Source organism: Cygnus atratus, chromosome 7 (genome assembly GCF_013377495.2).
Source record: "Cygnus atratus isolate AKBS03 ecotype Queensland, Australia chromosome 7, CAtr_DNAZoo_HiC_assembly, whole genome shotgun sequence".
Classification (NCBI taxonomy): Eukaryota; Metazoa; Chordata; class Aves; order Anseriformes; family Anatidae; genus Cygnus; species Cygnus atratus.
In genome coordinates this window covers 24,532,532-24,552,498 of record NC_066368.1, presented here as the reverse complement: position 1 = coordinate 24,552,498, position 19,967 = coordinate 24,532,532, and the positions used below count along the sequence as shown (strand labels likewise).

At 44.1% G+C, this 19,967-nt stretch overlaps 1 protein-coding gene across 4 annotated transcripts in view; it reads right to left on the bottom strand.

Moving 5' to 3' along the window:
• The window catches only part of MICU1 (mitochondrial calcium uptake 1), a 96,976-nt gene that overhangs the window by 32,426 nt on the left and 44,583 nt on the right, over positions 1-19,967 (bottom strand). For 3 of the 4 annotated variants that reach the window (XM_035540253.2, XM_035540305.2, XM_035540294.2), the window contains 2 exons: positions 8,885-8,950; positions 7,564-7,678 (listed from right to left, as the gene is read on the bottom strand). In XM_035540253.2, coding sequence (XP_035396146.1) covers positions 7,564-7,678; positions 8,885-8,950 — 181 coding nt within the window. The remainder of the gene's footprint in view (positions 1-7,563; positions 7,679-8,884; positions 8,951-19,967) is intronic. The other variant, XM_035540272.2, reaches the window with a different exon arrangement.

Sequence of the window (19,967 nt, the reverse complement as noted above, 5' to 3'; positions counted from 1 at the left end):
AGGATACAATAGAGTACTATTTGCTCACATGAACATTTTAAAATTTAAAACTGGTTCACCATTTAAAACCTTCTTGAATTGTTTGTTCAAATAAAGCATGTTGAAGCAAAAACGGGATATGGAAACCAGAAGGCACACGCAGTAGCATTGAGGAGAAGACCAGCCTTCACCAGATGACCAACACCTGCCCAGACCATCAGTAGGAAGCCCCAAGGGACCTCTGAGCAATTAGATGGGTTGATTAAGCACCTGTAAACTGATTATGTCATTTTGGACTATTTTGAATTATTCAAGGGACCGATTTGCAGCACTCAATTGCTCTTTATTGCCACTTGCTGTCACCAGAAGCAACACAGCCTAAAAGGCATTAAATGCTTGCTGATGAGAAATGCCAGCTTGCACTATTTCTGTACTTGTTGGATCTTCTTTTTCTTCTCTTTCACCAGAAAGCCATGCTCCACACTTAGAGATGCCTCAAGTCCTTCCTCCTGACTGCTGTAGGAGCTGACGCAGCACACGGTTACAGCCACCTGATCGTACAGCATCTGTCTCAGAGGTACCAAACATTAGGAAATTATTTTGAGCACTCTTTTGTGCTCACAAGGTCAGCAAGCTGAAAGTTGATGCAAGCAAGATCAATCTCCAAGCACTCACAACTCCTTAGCAAACTGTAGTCATTTATACTCGTTAATGTGAATTAATACACGCACACTGATGAGGAGACAAATGGAAAAACTCTGCTAGAAGCAGCGGCATTGTGGTTTTCTTTTAGATGACTCCCTACAAAGGCTTGATGAACAGAGAGCGCTGAGAAGAGAGAGATGCTTTTAAAGTGGATCTTCATCCATCCATTACAATTATAAATTAATAAGCAATTACAATCATAAATTACTAACAAGTAGGACCACAGTTAAAGCTTTAGGAATGGTGATTTCTGCATGAATGCTTTCCTGCAGGTACAAAATGGGTAGCGTTAAGGACTGGAGCATCCTCATCCCAACAGCCACCTGCAACACTCCCCACCAAGGAGAACAAGCACTGCTTCCTTCAGCTGTATTTGAAAAAGTTATTTGTCAAGGCAGGAGGTTTTATTGGTGATGTTGCTTAGAGGAAGCAAAGCTTCTGGCTACTCCCATACTCTTCTGGAATATCTTGTCTTTTGGTGGGAACTTCAATGCAAAGCAGCTCAGGACATCAGCATCCATCCTGAAGCCCAGCAACTCCGCCAGCAAGTCCAGTGTGAAAAGAAAGATCAAGATTCCAACTGGAGAACTCTTGAGGAAAAATTAGTCATTAAAAGTTAAATACTCTTCTTCTCCTTCTATCCCTATGTTAAAAAAAATGATTTTCTTCAGCTTCAGAGTACATATAAGTCTATAATCAATCCAAAATTAACACAGTCCTCCTAAAGCAGAGGGAAATCATCTGCAGAGGTGGCTGTTCAAGCCTTGCAGCTATAATAATTTTTCAGGCCACATTAAAAAGATCTTACCTTTTTCCTCCAAAGATTAGTCAAAATTTCTTTCCCTTAAGTTACATGAATCAGCAGGGCCACTATTCTGTCTGACTCTGCACAGCAGTCTTTTAGCCAAGAAACTTTTCTGTAGGTGTTGGAATTGGAACATTTTTGAAGGAAAGAATCAGGGTCAGGGAAAAGCTCACCCGGACAAAACCATAGCCAGCAGCAGCTAGTTCATAGCGCATGATTACACTGGTAGCAGGGAAAAAACTAGATGATGCCGTTTCACATAACGATCTCCAAATGGTGTAATATTTTTTGAGAATGGGGTAGCAGCCTTATGGGGAAGCAACTATCCATAAAATATAGGTGTTCGAGTCCCTGCTGCAATGAATATGGAGAAAGAACAGAATATCCTCATATTCCAGATATTTTCCTCTTGAATTACTCCCCTACTTCTGAAAAGGAACTCAAGTCCCACAAATCCAACTATTTTATTTTCTTTTATTTATTTTGTATGTTAATACAGTAGTGGAAATGTCATACAGAACTAAAGTAATCATCCCACAGCCTGGAGACCCAGCTGTAGTAACCTGCCATTAGACCTGTTGCTACTCTAACTAGGGAAGGGTTACTTCTTATCGCAAGGAAGAATTACCTCTGACAGAAATAACAAGAATACATCAGTGTTTAGCCTAGTACACAACTGGACTAAAACACAGATTTAAGCTTTAAAGTGGACTTGAAACCCCAACAAGAGCTGAGTGCCTGGCTGCATTGCCATGCCTGGCTTGCTCTAAATCTGAGCTGGATCCAGGCACATGGATTCAACCCTCCTCGAGCACTGAGCCCCAAAGCCATTCAGCTGCATACAGCCACCCTGCCACCTTCCTTGTGCTGACACCAAGTTCCTTAAGTACAGGACTCAAGGGATGAGGAGTCCACAAGAGGAAGGGGTTAGGTATTTAGGAGCGTGCCTCTCAGATATACTAAACTGTAGTTTTGCACTGAAATGCATGGATCAGCCAAAAGAAACAGCCAAGAGACCCACCAGAAGCACGAGCACCTGCTATGATCCATCCTTTTGGAAAGTAACTTAAGCACGTGCTGCTTACAGATACAGAAACTGACTCCAGGCATGCAGCGTGCTCTTCCTCGGAGCCATGTCCCAGCTGACCCCATTTTTAGCCATTTTTAATATTCCATTAAAGGAAAATAAATATATTGCCACTTCATTTTTTACTTGTTAGCTTATGAACCAAGGAGACTACTACAACATAAAATTTTGTATTTCAGCTCTAACGTCAACAACAGATGTGCACCTCAGTCTGAGATTTAAGAGAATCTGACAGCACCTAGGCTAGAGTACAGGGCTTACCTTTCAAGAGCTTTTCATCACTTACCACAGGGCTGACAGAACATGGCTGGAAATCAAGATTCTCTTTAAATGCTCCTCTGTAATATGAATCCGGAAACCAGCTGTGGAAATCACAGCCCCAAACAAAGGCTGTTCGAAGCCATGCTCTCCAGGGAACCCCTGGGGGAAGAGGACATCCCAAACCTCTGCGGGTTCTGAGATACTGCCGCAGGCAACAGCAAATTGTTTTATTTCCTGATCTATAGAAATAATCAGGAGGAAATCATTGGAGTTTCTCAATCAGGAGATCTTCTGTTCCATCTTGTCCAAGACCATTCCAGTTCCTTCCCCTGCATTAATTACCTCCCAAAATGCCAGCTGAGACCTCATTAAAGACTAAGTCACACAGTAAACCATTAACAGGTGTTACAATCACATTGTTTTGCTGTCCAGTTTTAAGAAAAGTTTTTCAAACCAGAGAGATCAAGCTCTGCTTGGGAAGATCCCGGGCTGCCAGCTGGGAGAAATCTGCCCTGGTTCTGCACTGCTGTCCTTCAGCACAGCTACCAGCCCCTGCCAGAACTGGGATGCTGCACCAGAGAGCCCTTGGTCTGACACGGAGCAGCCAGATTTGTGTTCGTAACTCAGGCCATCCCTTGGGAGAGGGTCTCTGTGCTGCTCAGATATGACTTACAGACCCCGCACAGCAGTGACTGGGCTAGCAGGAGCGTCCTCCTCCACAGCAGCTCTCCCAGGGAAGGCAGGATGCTCCCTGCACCATGCCTGAATTTCAAATAACAGCACTACCTGTGTTTGAGACGGTGGTGCACTGCAGTGACCCCTTGTGCTGCAAACCTGCGTGCTGTCTCAGTGAGATGTCCAGATCAGCCTGGACAGACCCTCGGGCATGTCAATCGTTATTCTGGTATAAAAACAGCACAGCCTGAGGCTACGGTATCGAAGCCATCCCTGCACCACGCACTGTGGATGAGACACACCTGCATACATGTGTATAAGGAGATTGAAGGGCTTGAAAGTTGGAGTATTGATACAATTAACCACAGACAAGTATTCTTAGTAACTCAGAGCAAATGCATCTCCTTCTCTTACAGGAGCAAGCTGTATGGCACTTGGTGCTGCTGTGCAGGATTAAAACACCATCAGTAAGATCACAGGTCTCACTTTTGATCAGAGACCCACAGAATGCTCACGATGCAGTCAGAAAATCACTTCCAGAGCAAAATGGCTTGCAATTTATCTTCTAAATGGGAAAAAAACAAGGGAAGCCAATCTGTCCCATGCGAGAGGCTTCTCACAGGCCATTACCTGCAGGGGTGCTGGGAATTTGGGTCACAGCCAGGGACACGGAGCAGGGAAATCAGAAACGCCACTGGCTGGCACACCGTGCTCCAGAGAGAGCCTGCAGGGCACAGGGAAGGAGCTGCGGGACAGCTCCAAGAGCACTGGCAAAAGAGTAATTCCTCTGGCGTGAGCCCACGTTATTTAAACCTCCTTCCGTGCGGAGTAAATCCAGACACAGTGACAGTCCAATTACAGAAACAAGACCAACCTATTATTCTAATGCCCAGCTCCTTTCAGTGCCCGTTAATCAAGCAGGCATTAGCACACCTGCACAACGGACCGCATTCGCTCTGAAATTGCGGTTGCTGGTGATGGAAGAGCTCCCTCCCCTCTTCCTCCAGCTGTCCTTCAAGCCCAAAAGCAAAAAGCTCTTTGGTTTTCCTTTGGTTTCCCTTGCTTTCCTCTAGCACTTGAAGGAATGAGGTGAAACCCATCCACATTTTGCTCATCTGCCTACTTCTGCCCCAAATCACGGGGAGCAGCGGAAGCAACAGAAGCCCTGTGGTCTCCTCGAGGCCATTCAAGCTCTAATTGCCTTTAACGGAAGGCTGTCTTTCTGAATGGTATTTCGTTAGCTTTTTAAAAATACATTGTCACAGAAACACAGCAACTGATGAGAACAGACAGTGCAGGAGTGAGAAACGACTTCTAAATAGGACGTGGTGACAGACTTAATCTTCTGTACAACATGCAAACAGACCTTGGCAAGCAACGTGCAGGAGAAGTCTTCAGCCCTCAACTGCTTTCCTTCCCTGATAGCTGGCACTCAAGCCTACATTTCACGGCAGATAACCCAAATGAGCTTCAACTGCAGCTACAAAGATAAAGGAAATAAATTTAAACACTCTGGGAAAGCTCTATCAAAGCCCAGCAGTACTTTTGCAAGATGGGGACAGGGAGCGCAGGATGGACACGAGCCATCTCGGCGCTCACTGGGCATCACCTCCCCGAGGAGCATAACAAGGTGCAGCCCTTTCCCTTCCTTGGGTGTTGTGTTTTCAAAGGGTATCATCACTGATCAGTTCTGAGCTCAATAAGCCAGGCCAGACCACGACTGATGTCACCCCATCGCTTCTGAGCACTGCAGAAGAGCACCTCTTCCACCGCACAGACCCAAGCTCATACTCCCTTTCTGATGACCTTACTGCTCAATAAGCTCTCTTCCTTTTTCAATATTTTGAGACTTTTAACTGTTTCATGTAATCTACAGCCCTTTCTTGTCCAGACACATTCGCAGTGCTGTTTAGGTAACTCAAACATTAAGAAAAATGATCTTGACCCGTCAGATTTAAGACACACTCTTCTTCATTCTATTTCCTGGAAGAAAAACCAAGACCTACTGGATTCCTGCAAGGCAATGGTTACTCCAGGCAAGTGAAACAGGCAGGGTGGCATAACAGTGAGCTTCCCACCTTAACAACAGGGCCAGGTTTAGTTTATTTTAAAAAAGCAAATGCTTTAAAAATGAAAGTGAGAGTCTTACTCGGGGGAACTGAGTGTTAACAGTAGCTCTAGAGACATCCAGCATGATCCAGCATGGCTCTCAAAGGACAAACCACCTCAAATACCTAAAATGTAGCCCTGGAACATTCTTATTTTCCCCAGTTTTGAAATCTCCTACCTTGCCCACCCTACACATAACTCTTCAAAGCACAAACTAACCAATCCTGTCTCCTCTTGTTAGTCTGACTCCCCAGTAATTGTGCCCATGCTTAAAAACCTGAGAATAAATGAAAATACATCCTGCCTGCAAAACACTCCAGTATAAGGTTGGCTGCTACTCTAATAATGCAGGGTGGTAGTTTGTTTTATTCTTACAAAGACATTAAACCAAAGCAAGAAGGAGTTATCTATTTTTATTGTCTGTGGAAGCACATGCAGTTCATTTTGCATCGTGCATACTTGATTAGCAGCTTGTTCGTAACAACTGGTACAGCCATAAAAAGCCAAGGGCATCGATGTTTTCTAAGCCACATTCGGTAATGTGATATGAAAGATTTGAGGCTGTCTGCAGAGACTCAGATTAAAAGCCCTTGCTATAAACGTGAAGATACACCTTAGATAATTCTGGCACAGTCTAGACTAAGAGAAGAACAGAACAGCAAAAATCTTGAGCCAGTTCTGAGACTCAGAAGACAGAAAACAAACAAAAAAAATCCTTGGCTCAAACAAGTTTTATCTATCCGTGTTTGTTTTTGCGACATGAAGGTCACATACAAGCCTTCCCTCGCCAGGTCAGTTTGACAACAAACAAGACCTTGAAGCTGGCTTCTCCCCTGTAACAGAGCCTCCAGAGCAACGTGTTCAGTAAAGAGCTGCTTCTTTCATGTGTCCGTGTTACAGCAGGCAGGAACACAGGGAAGAAAAAAAAACACTAAACACCATAAAACACTCGCTGTTTCTACAAAACATAGTGAACTATCCGCCTGACCCCCCTGAACAGCACAAAGCAGGCAGTAGTGGGGACTTAGAGTAAAACGTCAAGAGCCCGGATTTGGTTTTTAATCAGGCCATTACACACAATTATAGGGCCACACTTTTCTTGTATAGAATTTATGCTTTTTTACTCTTTTTTTTTTTTTTTTGAAAGTCTGAAAATAAATTGTCTCGGTTCATTTGAAAAGCAGCACATTTCCTTCTAACAGGACTGGAAAAGTACAGATTTGTAGACTTTCCTATTGATGATACAGCATCGTCTGAGGCGATCTACCAGGATGGCTGTTTGCCTTCCCCCTGAAGAAAGGCCAGAAATGCCATTCCACGTTACCGAGGGCTTCGGTTTCACTCTTTCTTGCCAACAAAACAAACTTAAGTCCCAGCACTTCCAGAGAAGAGACTTTGCTGGGACAGATTAGCAGATCACCGAAATATCACAAACTCAAGTCAAGCACAGCAGTGTGAAGACAGAAGGCATCTGATGAGCCTTGTTGAAATGTAAACTGCTTAACTTCTCTCCTCATTGGATTACATCAAGCATGAGTGTGAGCTTACCACATACAGCTGGAGAAGAGTTTGTACAGTTTTGTAATAAACAGTGAAGAGCTGGAAGACAATATTCACTCAAACATGAGAATATCACATAGTTAACCAGAGAATATCTCTCCGTTTACAGTTTTGAACAGCAGGTTCAATGACTCATTCAAAAAAGCCACATTTTTTTAAAAAGAAATACTTCTTTGGAAATCACAGATAAGCTTATCTTTCCGAACTACTTGATGCTAACTCTAAAATAGATGAAGTAGCAATAGCAATTGTTTACTCAGCTCAAGTTTCAAGCAATCAACAATCCCTTCTAGGGAAAGGCACACAGAATACATCAGAAAGCTCACTGCTGGTAAACCTTCAAAACTGAAAAGCAGTGATTGCAGAGAAAAAAGCTACTTACTGGATAGGACTGTCGTGAGGAAAATGTAGTCAGAAAAAGAAATGAGTCCGCATTCTCCAAGTGCATAAAAGATGCTGTCTTCATCAGCAAACTTCTCTCGCTCCTGGGACAACTTCTGTTTATTTGTCCAACCCGAACCCCAAAGGGAGAAAATAAAGCAATCAATTAAACACAGAATCTGAAGGCTTTCTTTGTATCCTTACTACCAAGCCATTCCACATACACACACCCCCTACTGTCACCATTGATATTCAGTGGACCTTTTCCAGCCTTCAAATCTGTCAGAAACAGCCTGCAAAGGTCAGTGCTTCCCTATCTCAAATCAGGGATGAGGAATTGCACAACAATTGGCTAAATTTAGCTGAAATACAGATAAACTAAGTCAATTCGGCTTAATGTTGTCTGGATCTGAGAGAATATAGAGCTACAAAAGTCACATTTTTATAATATAGGATCCAAAAAGGAAACCATTAGATTTCACTAATAGCATTTTAGTTTTAGTTGTACTTTTTAGGAGTAGCCAAGAAGGAATTATTTCACGAGTATAAAGTATGATTAAAGTTACTGGAAATATGTAGTGATCAGAAGGATCCAACTCAGGAGTGTGTTTAGCAAGCTCACTAAGGAGGACCAGGACCAAAACCATACCTAAACTTCCTCTCTTGCTCCCACTTTACTTCCAATACCTTGAAGTTTAATAGAAAATATCGCGTGTTTGATCACCTCACCTCCCTTACTAAGCTAAAAGTCCAAGTCTCTTTGATCCGCTGAAGCTTCAAAGACTGAAAAGGATCCGTGAAACTGTTAGGAGCTGAATTCCACACTGGTGACCCATTTTAAGAACAAGGCAGGAGGCGGCTCACACGCACACAGGAAAACAAAATAAATATAAAGAACAGGCGTGGATGAGGTTATTTCATAGAAACCAGATCATGCAGGCATAGAAGCACGGTCAAAGCAGGCTGAATTTAGGAACGGTTTTAGGAAAAACCACCAACAAACAGCACCACACGAGGGTCCAGCTACACAACTGTCCCCCACCATTACCTCTGTCTAGCGGAGATCCCATCATATACAAGACAAAGGAAAGAAAACTGGTTAACCAACAGTAAAACAAGCAGGCAAAACACAACATCAAGTCGAACAGTTAGACTTGCCAAGAGCAGGAAGGTTCTGAAGCAACCAGGTGGTTGCTTTGACCAGAGGCTGCTAAGAAGCCTAGGGCCATGTCCCAGCAAGAGTTAGCACTGAGCCCCTCAGGGTGAGGCCCCCTGCCTGCAGCTGACGTCTCTCATCTGGCTTAGTTTGGGAGAGAACTCACCATTTCGTGGGGCTGCAGATTGGGGAGGAGCTCAGCTAATAATTTAGATGAAAACTTAACCCGTATCTGGCTTGGAAACCACAAGAAAAGAGACAAAAATACAGTTTTCAGGAAAAATTTTCAGCTCTGTAGATCCTATACAACTCTTCGCAGCAGCTCTTCCTTTACTCTCAGGCCAGCATCAGGAATTGAGTAAGAGGCGGATCACTAACAGCAGACAACATTAATGGCACTCATTTCATGCAAAACAACTGATTTACGCTTGCAGGATACCAGGCTGAAGTATCATTTACTAAAAGGCTTTTGCCTCCCCTTCCCATCAAGGCTGATCCTAGGCAAAACTGGCTTCACGCTGGCACGTAGCTAAGGACAAGGCAACACCAGCTGGCTTTCCTTAGAGCTAAGGGAAGGACCTGTGGAGAAAGCAGCTTTCTGCTAGCGCTTGATTTACTGCCTCTGATCACCTTCAGCAGCATTTACCATCAACTAGCTGGTGGCATCCACCTGCTTCATCCGCTCTAGGAGCCTGTGAAGATGCTGCAGAGGTCGGTTTATTAATTTTCACGGATCTTGTTTCTGCACTTAAAATTCACATCCAGCAAGCAGCTCCAAACAGCCTCCATAAGCTTAAAACCCACATCCAGAGACTAACAATAAAACGGATATTAAATTGGCTGCTCTCTGAAATACAAAGGTTTAGACAGATGGGAGAGAGAAGCATTTCTTCGTTTGCATTTTACTTTGGGCAAAGTAAAACAAATTTCAAGCCCTTACTCGCCAGGAACCTGGGGAAGGCACGGTGCCACCGCGGTGCTCAGCCTGCCTGAAGCTAGCAAGAATTTCTCCCCCTGAACTTAATGGAGTAAATAAAGTGCACCCAAGCTGCTGCAAAAAAACTGACCCAATCAATAAGGTTTTCAGGCTCCCAGTGCTGGGAGGACAAAAGTTTAAAAAAAATGTACAGCTCCCCCATTTATCTCCTCCTGGCCCATTGGGATGCTGTGTTTTATTGCTTGGAGTGGAGGGAAGCTCTCCCCACTACAGCAAAGGCTAGCACCATCCTTTTTCCTCCCTACATTTTAGGCCATATTCTCCTGAATTCTCTTAAAATCCCTACAGAAGAATAATTAATAAAACATCCTTCACTCACTGACAGGTGGATTTGGGATAAGCTGCTATCCCCTGTCATCAGCTAACACAGCCCAGCCACTCCTCTAAGCAGAAGTCCAGCACAGAATTACGACGACGGTTTGGATGCCTCAGCCCGGCTCACAGTTTAACGCTAGCTGGGAATAGAAGAGGATCTGTGACGGGCATTTTGGGAGATTTGTAGGGAAGATACGCAGCAGTACACACAGCCAGGCTGCTATCAGGCCATACCCCTGCTGCCACCGCAGCGCTGAACGCCAACCCTCCACCAAAAGGGTCATGAGTGGCAGCAGGAATCTGGAAAAAAAGCTTTCCATCCTCTTCTGGAGACGAGTTACCTTCATAAATTACGCGTTCAGTTATCCATTTCAGCTTTCACATTTCTTGCCCTTTTGTATCTGATCTGTATCTAATCTTCAAAGCGCTCAGTGACAAGTCAAACATCTTCAATTAAAGTTTTTTTTTTTTTTTTTCTGTTAAACCCATTCCCAGAACCAGCATATTGATTAAAATCATTCAGCACTGCCCAAAACACATCCACAACTCAGCATTTGCAGGTGAACGAGGCCCAGGAAGGGTCGACAGTTATGATGTCTTCTTTAACCAGGCAGTAAATTTGTATCAAACGAGCACACCAGCAAGCATCCAGGTTAACACGGACAAAAGAAGGAAAAGAAAACCAAATATACCATTGATTTCAGCACAAGCATGGCTCTAAGTTCAGTGAGAAGCTGCCAGTCTTGGTGGAACAACTCATTACACTCAGGCCAATTATCTTACAATATCACCAAACACCAACAACAGGTAAAAAAAATACGTAGCTGGTTTTTGAAATACAAAGCTTGGTTTTGCCCTTCCCAATCCAGACCCAAGCCCAGCAATCGGCAGCTCAAAGACAAGTGCCTCTAATGAAATAACTGATATTTTTCCCCCAGTATTTTAAGCCATGTGGGTTAAACATACATTTCAGTGGCACCCAGTAACAGCCAACAGCCTCCCCCAGATCCCTGTGCTGCAGAAAATGAAGTTGCAAGCCATACGCAGACAATCCCCCAGACTTGTGTTTATGAACGGAGATCACAAGCAAGCAAAGCACTCAAAGATATAACACAAACTTCACATATTCTGCCCCAAAACCAATGAGTTACTGGAGCATCCCTCAAGCCAAAGACATGATACAGCTCCCAGGCACGGGCAAACATACACGAGCTGAACCGAAGCTTCCAGGTACAAACAATTTTTTTGGGAAAAAAAAAACACTAACATTTGTTCATTCCTTTGTTTGCTAAACATGACCTCTACTTTGGGTTAAAAAATGGCTTTTCCAGGGCTGAATGAAGAGTGAAACATGTTGGGGAGGGATGGAGCCCTGCGCCAATACTGCCGCACAGGGCGAGCACCGCAGACGTGCCATCACTTGGGATAACCTGTGGTTAAAGCATCAAAGCACATGCCCAATCTGTTTAATGCTTAATTAAGCAAATCCAGAAAAAGACATAGTTTTGCAAATTAATGGTTGCCTTCTCTGCAAAGGCAGAGATGGTCACCAAGCTCAGTGGCAGTGCTTGCTCTGCACTCCTAACGTGCAGCTAGAAAAGCCCCATCAGCAAAACCCTCGCAGATCCATTTCGAAAGCTCCTTAACGAGCAGCACTTGATTGGCCTCTTTGGGAAGAACATATTCTTGGTGAGTCACTTAACATTGACAGTTTGTATTTCAATCTGGAGGAAAAAAACATGCACGTGGCACATTTATTCACGTAACGTGGTTGTGTTTCGCTATCACCTTTGTACTCACGCGCACCAGAGCTTCAGGAATTTCTCGCCCTTGTGTGAACACTTACCAGGGACTGATGCCTTCCCAAACAACAGGAAAAAAATCTAAGTACATGCAAGATTTTGTAAATAAGTGAGGAATTTAGGGTGAGCCATAACAATCTCCTATTCACAAGTGTCATCATACTGCGTTTGTTCCCTTTTTCAAAAATAAATCTGAATGTTACCAGTACTGCCTAATGTAAAACCAGGAATATTTTGAATGGTGAAGTCAGCTTGCTGCAAAGCAGTTCTCTTTCAGTCCCAACTGACCACAGTTTATACAAACTCTTCAAAGACATCTCCTCGTACATTTCTTTTATGGGTAGCAATAGACAGAGGAAAAGTAAAAATGCAGTGCTCAGTGTGAAAAGAAATGGTCTTTTGTTGTCACCCCACAGTAGGGGTTGTGTAAAATCTGTATTGTACGTTTGCTCAAAAATTTCTTCGCTTGTTCTGAGTTTGCTGGCTTTATAAGGTGAACATGACCTTCCCTATTACTGCAGTTTGGGGATATGCATCTCTAAAAATGACGTACCTCTACGAAGCAAGGGGAGATGGTAATCTAAAGGAGTGTTTGTCTGAGATGTATTTTATAGAGAGCAACCCCCTGAGACCTCACAAATCTCCTGCCTACTTTTATTTCCCCTATAAACACAGGCTGCGTTTTAAACTCACTGCTTAAATACTCAAGCTTAATACAGCCAATACTGATGAGCTAGGGAATTTTTTTGGGGGGGGAACACCCATTATTGCTTGTACACAGAACACGAAGCAGTACACGTGGTGATTGTGCACTATTAGTGCATGATGCTGGTGTATAGCTTGATGATCGGTGCTTAGCATAGCAGACAGCTCCCCTATGAATAAATAACCATAAAAAGGCCTTCAGAAGCAGATTAAAATACGGAGCCTTTCAGCCCAAATATTCAAAAGCCCTATGGGGAGAAACAGGCAGGGCAGGTCCCTCTGTGCTATGAAACAGGGACAAAAAGGGATTTGGGAGAGAATAAGGGGGTTTAGCATTGGGTTTGATTTCCTTTCTTTAAAGCTAACTTTATAATGTGGATGTGAAATGTCATTTTACACCCCTCCTGGGATTTTATATCACTTTTGCATTGCTGAAGAAATAAACATTTTCGAATTGAGGGTTGTGATGGAAGTCATTACAGCCCAGGAAACCAACCCAAACCTCTTTTGGCAGTGGAGAAGTTTGCATTAGTAGCAGCTCTAGGTAATTTATTATGAAGTCTACATATTAACACAGGCAAATGCAAACAGAGCCTGCATGGCAAATGGAGGTGGGTGTTAGAGCACAGGAAGATGCTCATAACTTGCCCTCAGCTGATAAATACTGCAGCTCAGGACCTCTCACGAGTGCATTTTAGTAAAGAGCTTTTAAAAACTATCTCCTTCTGGGGTTATTTTTTTATCTGTATACACAGCGGGGCCCAAATTCACAGCTGGACATAGATGAAGTTGTTCTGCATATATCTTTCCCTCCAAATTTGAATTTGGACACATACAGAATCAAAAATTAGGCAGCAATGATTACTATGGGTGGTCTCCTGGGTCTGGAAAGAGACATTTGCATTCGCTCCTTCCAGCAAGGCTGTGAATATTCACCACCTTCAAAACAAACGGCACCTGAAACGCAAGGCCAGCATTCTGAACAACCAAGGAAAGAGACACAGACTTCCCAGACCCTTCACAGGCAGCAAAACCAGTCATGCACAGGAGGAACCCCTGCTGGGAAAGCAGAAGGGAATGCCTCTGAAAAGGGACAGTCTACACTGCTGCTCCCCTCCGCTGCGGTGCCGCAGTCCTCGGCAGGGTAACAAGGTGGGCTCCCTCAGGAATTAGGGTCGTGCATCCCGTACTCACTTTCTGCTGCTTCAAACAAACCACTGGAGTCTTATTTAAGGTCATTTTTTGCCATAATGGCTGCTTAGGAATAGCTCCTTCAGAGTAATATTTGATCTTTATTGACCACACATTTGCGATTTATTCAAGTTGCCCAAAATCTCTCATAAATAGGAACTTAAAGGAGGTCTCATCTGCAAGCGTGGATTGTTTTTCACACAGGGGAAAAGAAAAAAACCCTCAGTGCTGAAGACAAACTTCTGCAGCCCATAGATTTTCTACTAAAAATCACAGGAGATGAAGCTCTTCTACTCCTGTCGCTCGCACGATGGCGGCACGGCTTACCCAGCCCTCCTGGCCCCCTCGCTGCCCTGATTACAAATGAGAAGATCTCTCCAGGAATGACAGGCTTTGCTGCTTTCCTACAGCTGGCTCAGCCCTCACTTCGATTCTGCCCAAAATGGAGCTGTATTTTCAAAGTTCCTCTCTCTACGTCAAATAATCCAAGCAGAGGAGGTACAGCGCTTGGGTTGCTTACACAACAGCAGTTTCCCCATGCTGCTGCAGCCCAGGACTAGTTTTATTACACCATCACACGCTTTTTTCCCCCCATTAAGTACAAAGGGCAGGCAATGCTCGGGAAATGAAGCGATGCTCCAGCCCAGACACAAGGTGCCTGTAGGACCACAGCAGCATTTGCCATGGAAATTTGGTGGGGGAGGATTAAAATGAGGTCCCCGGTGTCCCAAACGATGCTTCTAAAATGAGCTGACCTCCGACACCCTTGAATTTAAATGGCTGTTCAGGTCCCCAGATGGAATATCAGGATGCTGCCTTACCGCATCTCAGGCTGCAGTACGCTTAGAAATGTCCTTCGCCACGAACAAATCCAGCGTGAAAGCACGTGGGGAAACAATTCTGCATAGAATGCTTTTAGTTTGCCCTCTAATATTGTGAAATCAATGAAAGCCAGAGGAAAGTTAGCAAAAACTACATATTTAGGGTACATTTCCCTCTTTACTTACTAACACTAAAAGATCTTCCCTCTGCTTCATAGTTCCTCTTCCCAGAAACCCTTTTATGAACTCTAGCATCTAAATATCTTCCTGATAAAGTATTTCTGAATGCAGTTCACCCTATATAGTTCTGTACCTTTGAAAACCTCAGGCAAGTTCGCAAAAATCACCTTCCCCAAATTCACACATATTCAAGTACCTGACATTTCCCTAAAGCTTTTTACAAGCTTTGGCCAGGGCAATGCCTGTCCTTTCTCACAAAATAAAAATAATTCCATGGCTTCAAGCAAAAAATGTCATTTTCCAACACAGACAGCCCTCTGCTGCTTAATAAAACTGGAAACAAGTCAGAGGCCTCAAAAGGCAGGAAGAAAACAGGAGGACAGGAAGATACACCTTGGAGCATTGCTCGAAGATGCTTCCATTAGTACTAGACGTTACCCTGAGGACTGTGTTCTGAGCAACCCAGGCTGGAGTATTGGCCATAAATCCTTTAGGCCACATATTGAGAATGCCTTCAGGATTATTTCTTAAAGGAGCAGGGAAAAGGGGTCAGCATACACTGTCCCTTTTACATGAAAAGTGCGTATCATGAGGTCTGAAGCACAAAGTAATTAAAGCACATGCTGTCTGCTTTGTACCTGCCAGAAATCCTGGTGGAAAGGGAGAGGGTTAGAGAAGGGAAGAAAACGAGGGAACGCTTGGTTACACCAAAACCAACGCATCATTAGAAATAAGAAACAAGTATTACGGATTAGTATCTGGAAGAAACCCCGCTGAATACCTAGAAACCAGAATAAAAGAGCACAGACGGCAACCAGAGCATTTTAGCAGGATCTGCTCAACGAACCCTGTGAAAACGAGCAAGAGGATTAATGGTACAAGACAACAGCAAGTAGAGCTCCATCCATACAAACAGGCCACAACTATTTGGTAGAGGAGGTGGGAAAGGATGAAGTGTTTTGTATGTGGAGGTAAAGCAACACACGTGTCTACAGGGATGTTTGTGTGCCATGCATTTACCTATGCTAAATATAACTAAGTGTTCTCTTTGATAAATATATATATTCTTCAAAAAACAAGAGAAGAACCTGCAGGTTAGCGCACACAGGTCCTGGTGAACCACATGCAGTAAGAGGCAATGAGGATCAGAAAAGTAAACTCAAAGCTGCCAAGCAAAGCAGTCGAGGACCACATTTGGCTGGGAGAAGAAAGCTAACGAGCAAACAAACCCAGAAACATGGGCAGTGGTGTCAGCAAGGTGGAAGAGAAGCACGTCAGTTCAAATCTCAGGTTTGCTGCTATTTCACAAGATCAGCATCTCTGCTTGCTTTTGCTAAGTGATGGAAAGGAGTAATCTTCCGCCAGCTAGTCACAATGCTTTGGGGGATGGCAGAGAACTTAGGTTCAGAAGAGTGAGGTTATTACATATACAACATGTTCCTGCTTGTTACGTAAACATGACTGGCACTACGTAAGATCAAAAGGTAAAGAAATTTAAAAGCAGGAAATCTGAAATTAGACACTGATGTTTTGCATGGACGACAGAGCTGGACAGGTGAACACCTCGAGGTATCTCCAAGGCATAAACCAGACAGCAGCTGAAACTGGTCACACCAGGGACTCTTATTGCAATCACTCTTATAAATGACTATGGCAGGAGTTCGTACAGTTGAGTTTACACAACTCCTCGACTGTTTCACTGCATCTAAGGAAAAGTACTGAGGATCTCGCTCAGCTAATGAGCTCAGTAAGTCAACTGCACATGCACATTACACTGCATCCTTCTGAAGGCAGGTTTCAGAGGCACTTAAACATCACAGTAACTCAGAGCTCTCATCCAGCGTCAGGCTCCTGAATGAAAGCAGGACTTGGAGCTTGTCTCATGGCAAGCCTGGGTCTACAGCAGCTTATGTCACTCTGCTGGGTCCCATGCCCCAGCCTGAGATCATACACAAAGCAAGGGACCCCAGAAATTCTAGCTAATGAATAAAGGCCCTTTTTTATTCTACGTTTTCAAAATTAGCAGCAAGATCCTTCAATCCACCAGAAAAACCTGTACTAAGGATGATCCATCTTCCTCCAGTCCTTTCTTGGGGGGATTCTTCCTGGCACCTGAGATGCTCTTTAAATCACCTGGCATGAAATCTTCCTCTTGTATTAATTCCCAGCAGCCCTACAAGGCTCACTTTCAGGGCAACTCCTTCCTAGACCCACACCTGCAGTTACAGGGCCTTGTTTAAGCTAAACCTCGTACTAGCCCCTTACACAAGCCTGCCCACCTGTGTAACGGACTGAGCTATGATCAGAGAGGCTCTTCATAGTGGAAGTGAGTTTCAGATGTTTCAGTGATCCTTACCTGATTCTCCTCTCCTTACACTTCAAGCTCAATGAGAACATCAAGGATAATCAACATGGAAACAGGTGTACTTTGAACAAATAGCCAAAAAAAACAGAACACAAACTTACAATGTAAGTGAGCAGCCAGAACATCTAGACACGCTTAGAAATTGACCACCTTCCCCTGTGTGAAGTGGTGAGGACTGAAATGGATGTCTGCAGGCTACTGGCAACCCTACCACCTCTGGTAGGGCCTGAATTCTTGCTGACCAGGGAGGGAAAATTTCTGCAACGATTAGGCACAGAAACTCAAGTATTCGCCCTTCCCTTCATTTTGTTATCGCTGTGTGTTACTCTAGGGCATCCCAAAACATCTACGGATGTAAATACAACTGCTGGCAGGAAATACTTAATTCATAAGCTTAATTAGAGGGCAGTGAAAGCCTCTATTACTTCCTGTAGCAGTGGTTGCATGAAGGCAAGCTGTTGCTGGTAACTCAGGGGCTTTTGTTCATATTAAGCAGCAGCAAGACATTTTCCCAACAGGAGAACGAACAGGGCAAGTCAAGTTTACTCAGTATTGAAACTAATAAGCCAGGTAGGTTTTTTTCTATGCTGCGCCTCCACCACATCCATTTTCTGCCTCCACTCACCCCTTTAGCTCAGGCTATGCTGCTGAAAGCTCCCTCCTGTGGCTCAGCAGGATGGGGACCGCAGCAAGCAGAGGCTCCCTATCTGCACAAGTGACAGACAGGTCACAGCTTTGCTCTGAACAAGGTGGACGTGCAGCTCACTTTAGACGAACACTGCTAACAGCATCACTTCAGAAGATGAAGCTTGTCAATCATTAACGTGTGAGACAAGAGAACATGAAGTAAACAGTGCGTGAAAAAGGACATTTTTTTTTAACAAACCCCATACTACAACGTGCGTAACACCAGAGAAGCTTAGGCCACATGATGGGTGCTATAAGACTTCTGTTTAGTAACGTGAGAGCTTGTTTATCATTATCATCTTGCTAAGCAAGGATGCAAGCAATTAGTGGTGAAACAGTACAACACATCGATTTTAAAGCCTGATGCAGGAAGAAAAGCTCCATGTCACTCTCCAAACTGCTTGCTCTGAAGCTCTGATGAACATGACACAACGGGGGGAGCAGCACATCTGTAATTAAACAGGACTTCGCTCTGAACAAGAGGGACACCTTTCAAGATGGTACAACAGCAGGGACAAGAGATTTCTGCTGCAGCGCTGATGAGCACAGTGCTTTGCTGATAGGTTAAAGAAAGCATTTACTTTCCTGCAGCCAGACTGCAAGAGGAAGAAACAGTTTTAAAATGGCGCAGATGAACAGTTGCAGTCTGAGCACCTTAACTTCACAGCATCCGAAGCTGCAAGTTAGATTTTACCCGGTCTCACATCAGCCTTTGCACTAAAACTGTCACCAGCCTCCATGCCTACCACGGGAAGGTACTTAAACGGTGTTCAGGCTTAATATGAACACTCTGAAATGTTGACAAACTGATTTATTTCTCCCTCCTACTGAATGAACAGTGACCAATACCTCTTCTCCTCTAGTTTCCTGAGGCTTGCTTGCCTGGGGGTGAAACAAGCAAACAAAAATGGAGCCAGGGACAGTGCTGCCTCCCTGAGCATTCAGCATTTCAAAGAAAACTGAGTTCATGTAGGCAAACAGATCTGACCAAGGATTTTCACTGGATGAACGTCTCTTGGGTTTTCGGTCTCATAACGAGTGAAGGAAAACCATCCAGGCTCAGATTATAGGAGCCCAGCTCCCGTTAATAAGGCAGTAACATTTACCTCCCTCCCCAGCCACTCTCTGAATTATCACTAAAAAGGAGCAGGAAGAGGGGAAAAAAAAAAAAAGAGGTACTGTAGTCTCAGCATAGCACTCAATCCCATGCACAGCAAGATGCTTCAGGAGCCCCACACAATTACAAAAGAGGCACATCCCTGAAAATCCTTTGGCAAGACCAGTCCCACTCACTGCACAGCAGCCACTCAGTTGTAAATAACACTTGTGCTGTGAAAGGAGCAGTTCGTATCTGTATCCTAATGGCGTGGCATTTACATCTCAACCATTCACGCTCAAAATTCACACCAATACTTGGAACTCTGTACTGTGTTATTTATGTAAAATGCAACTGGCTGCACAGCTGTTTCCGTTAATTTATAGAAAGAATCAGTGAAAAAGATTATTTACCTGCAACCCTGGGCACAAACCTCTGCTTGGAAATAAAATTAATTCTCTTTTCTACTCTTCAGCAGTACCTAGCTTGCATATTCCCAGTGCTTTTTAGCAGCACAGCTTGTCTGTCTGAAAGCTCATAATCTTTTCACCTTAAAAAGGCAGAGGAAATTTCCAGTGCACAAGCCTATTACTTTCTGAGTGCATGCCTGTGCCACAGGTCCCATTACCTCCACGTGACATCTGTAAGGACGCTTAAGGAAACAGCAGACCTCTCAGCCTTCTGAGCTCATCATCTCTGCCAACGCACGAAACGAGAGCGCCAGAACGGCATCTCTACCAAGGCAGAGCCGCAGCTGGAGAAGATCATCTCCAGGTAGAAGAAGGAGGATTTGCCTCCCAGGAGGAATAAGTAGGTGGAAACAGGCAAGGAGGAAGAGATGCAAAAGAATTTTTATCCCTCAGGTGCCACTATGCGACCCAAACTTGGATGAGGAGGGTCAGTCTCACAGCACCTCAGGTGGTACTTCACCGAGTAAAGGCTGTTTGTTTTAAGCTGAAACCCAAAGCACGCAATAAAGCGAGGAGAAGATGCTATCAGACACATCAATCTACTGTCAGCTTCTTCCTTTACCAAGGGAGAGCCAAGGCCAATTTTTTTTTAATGCTCTCCTCACATTCCTGTCTCACCT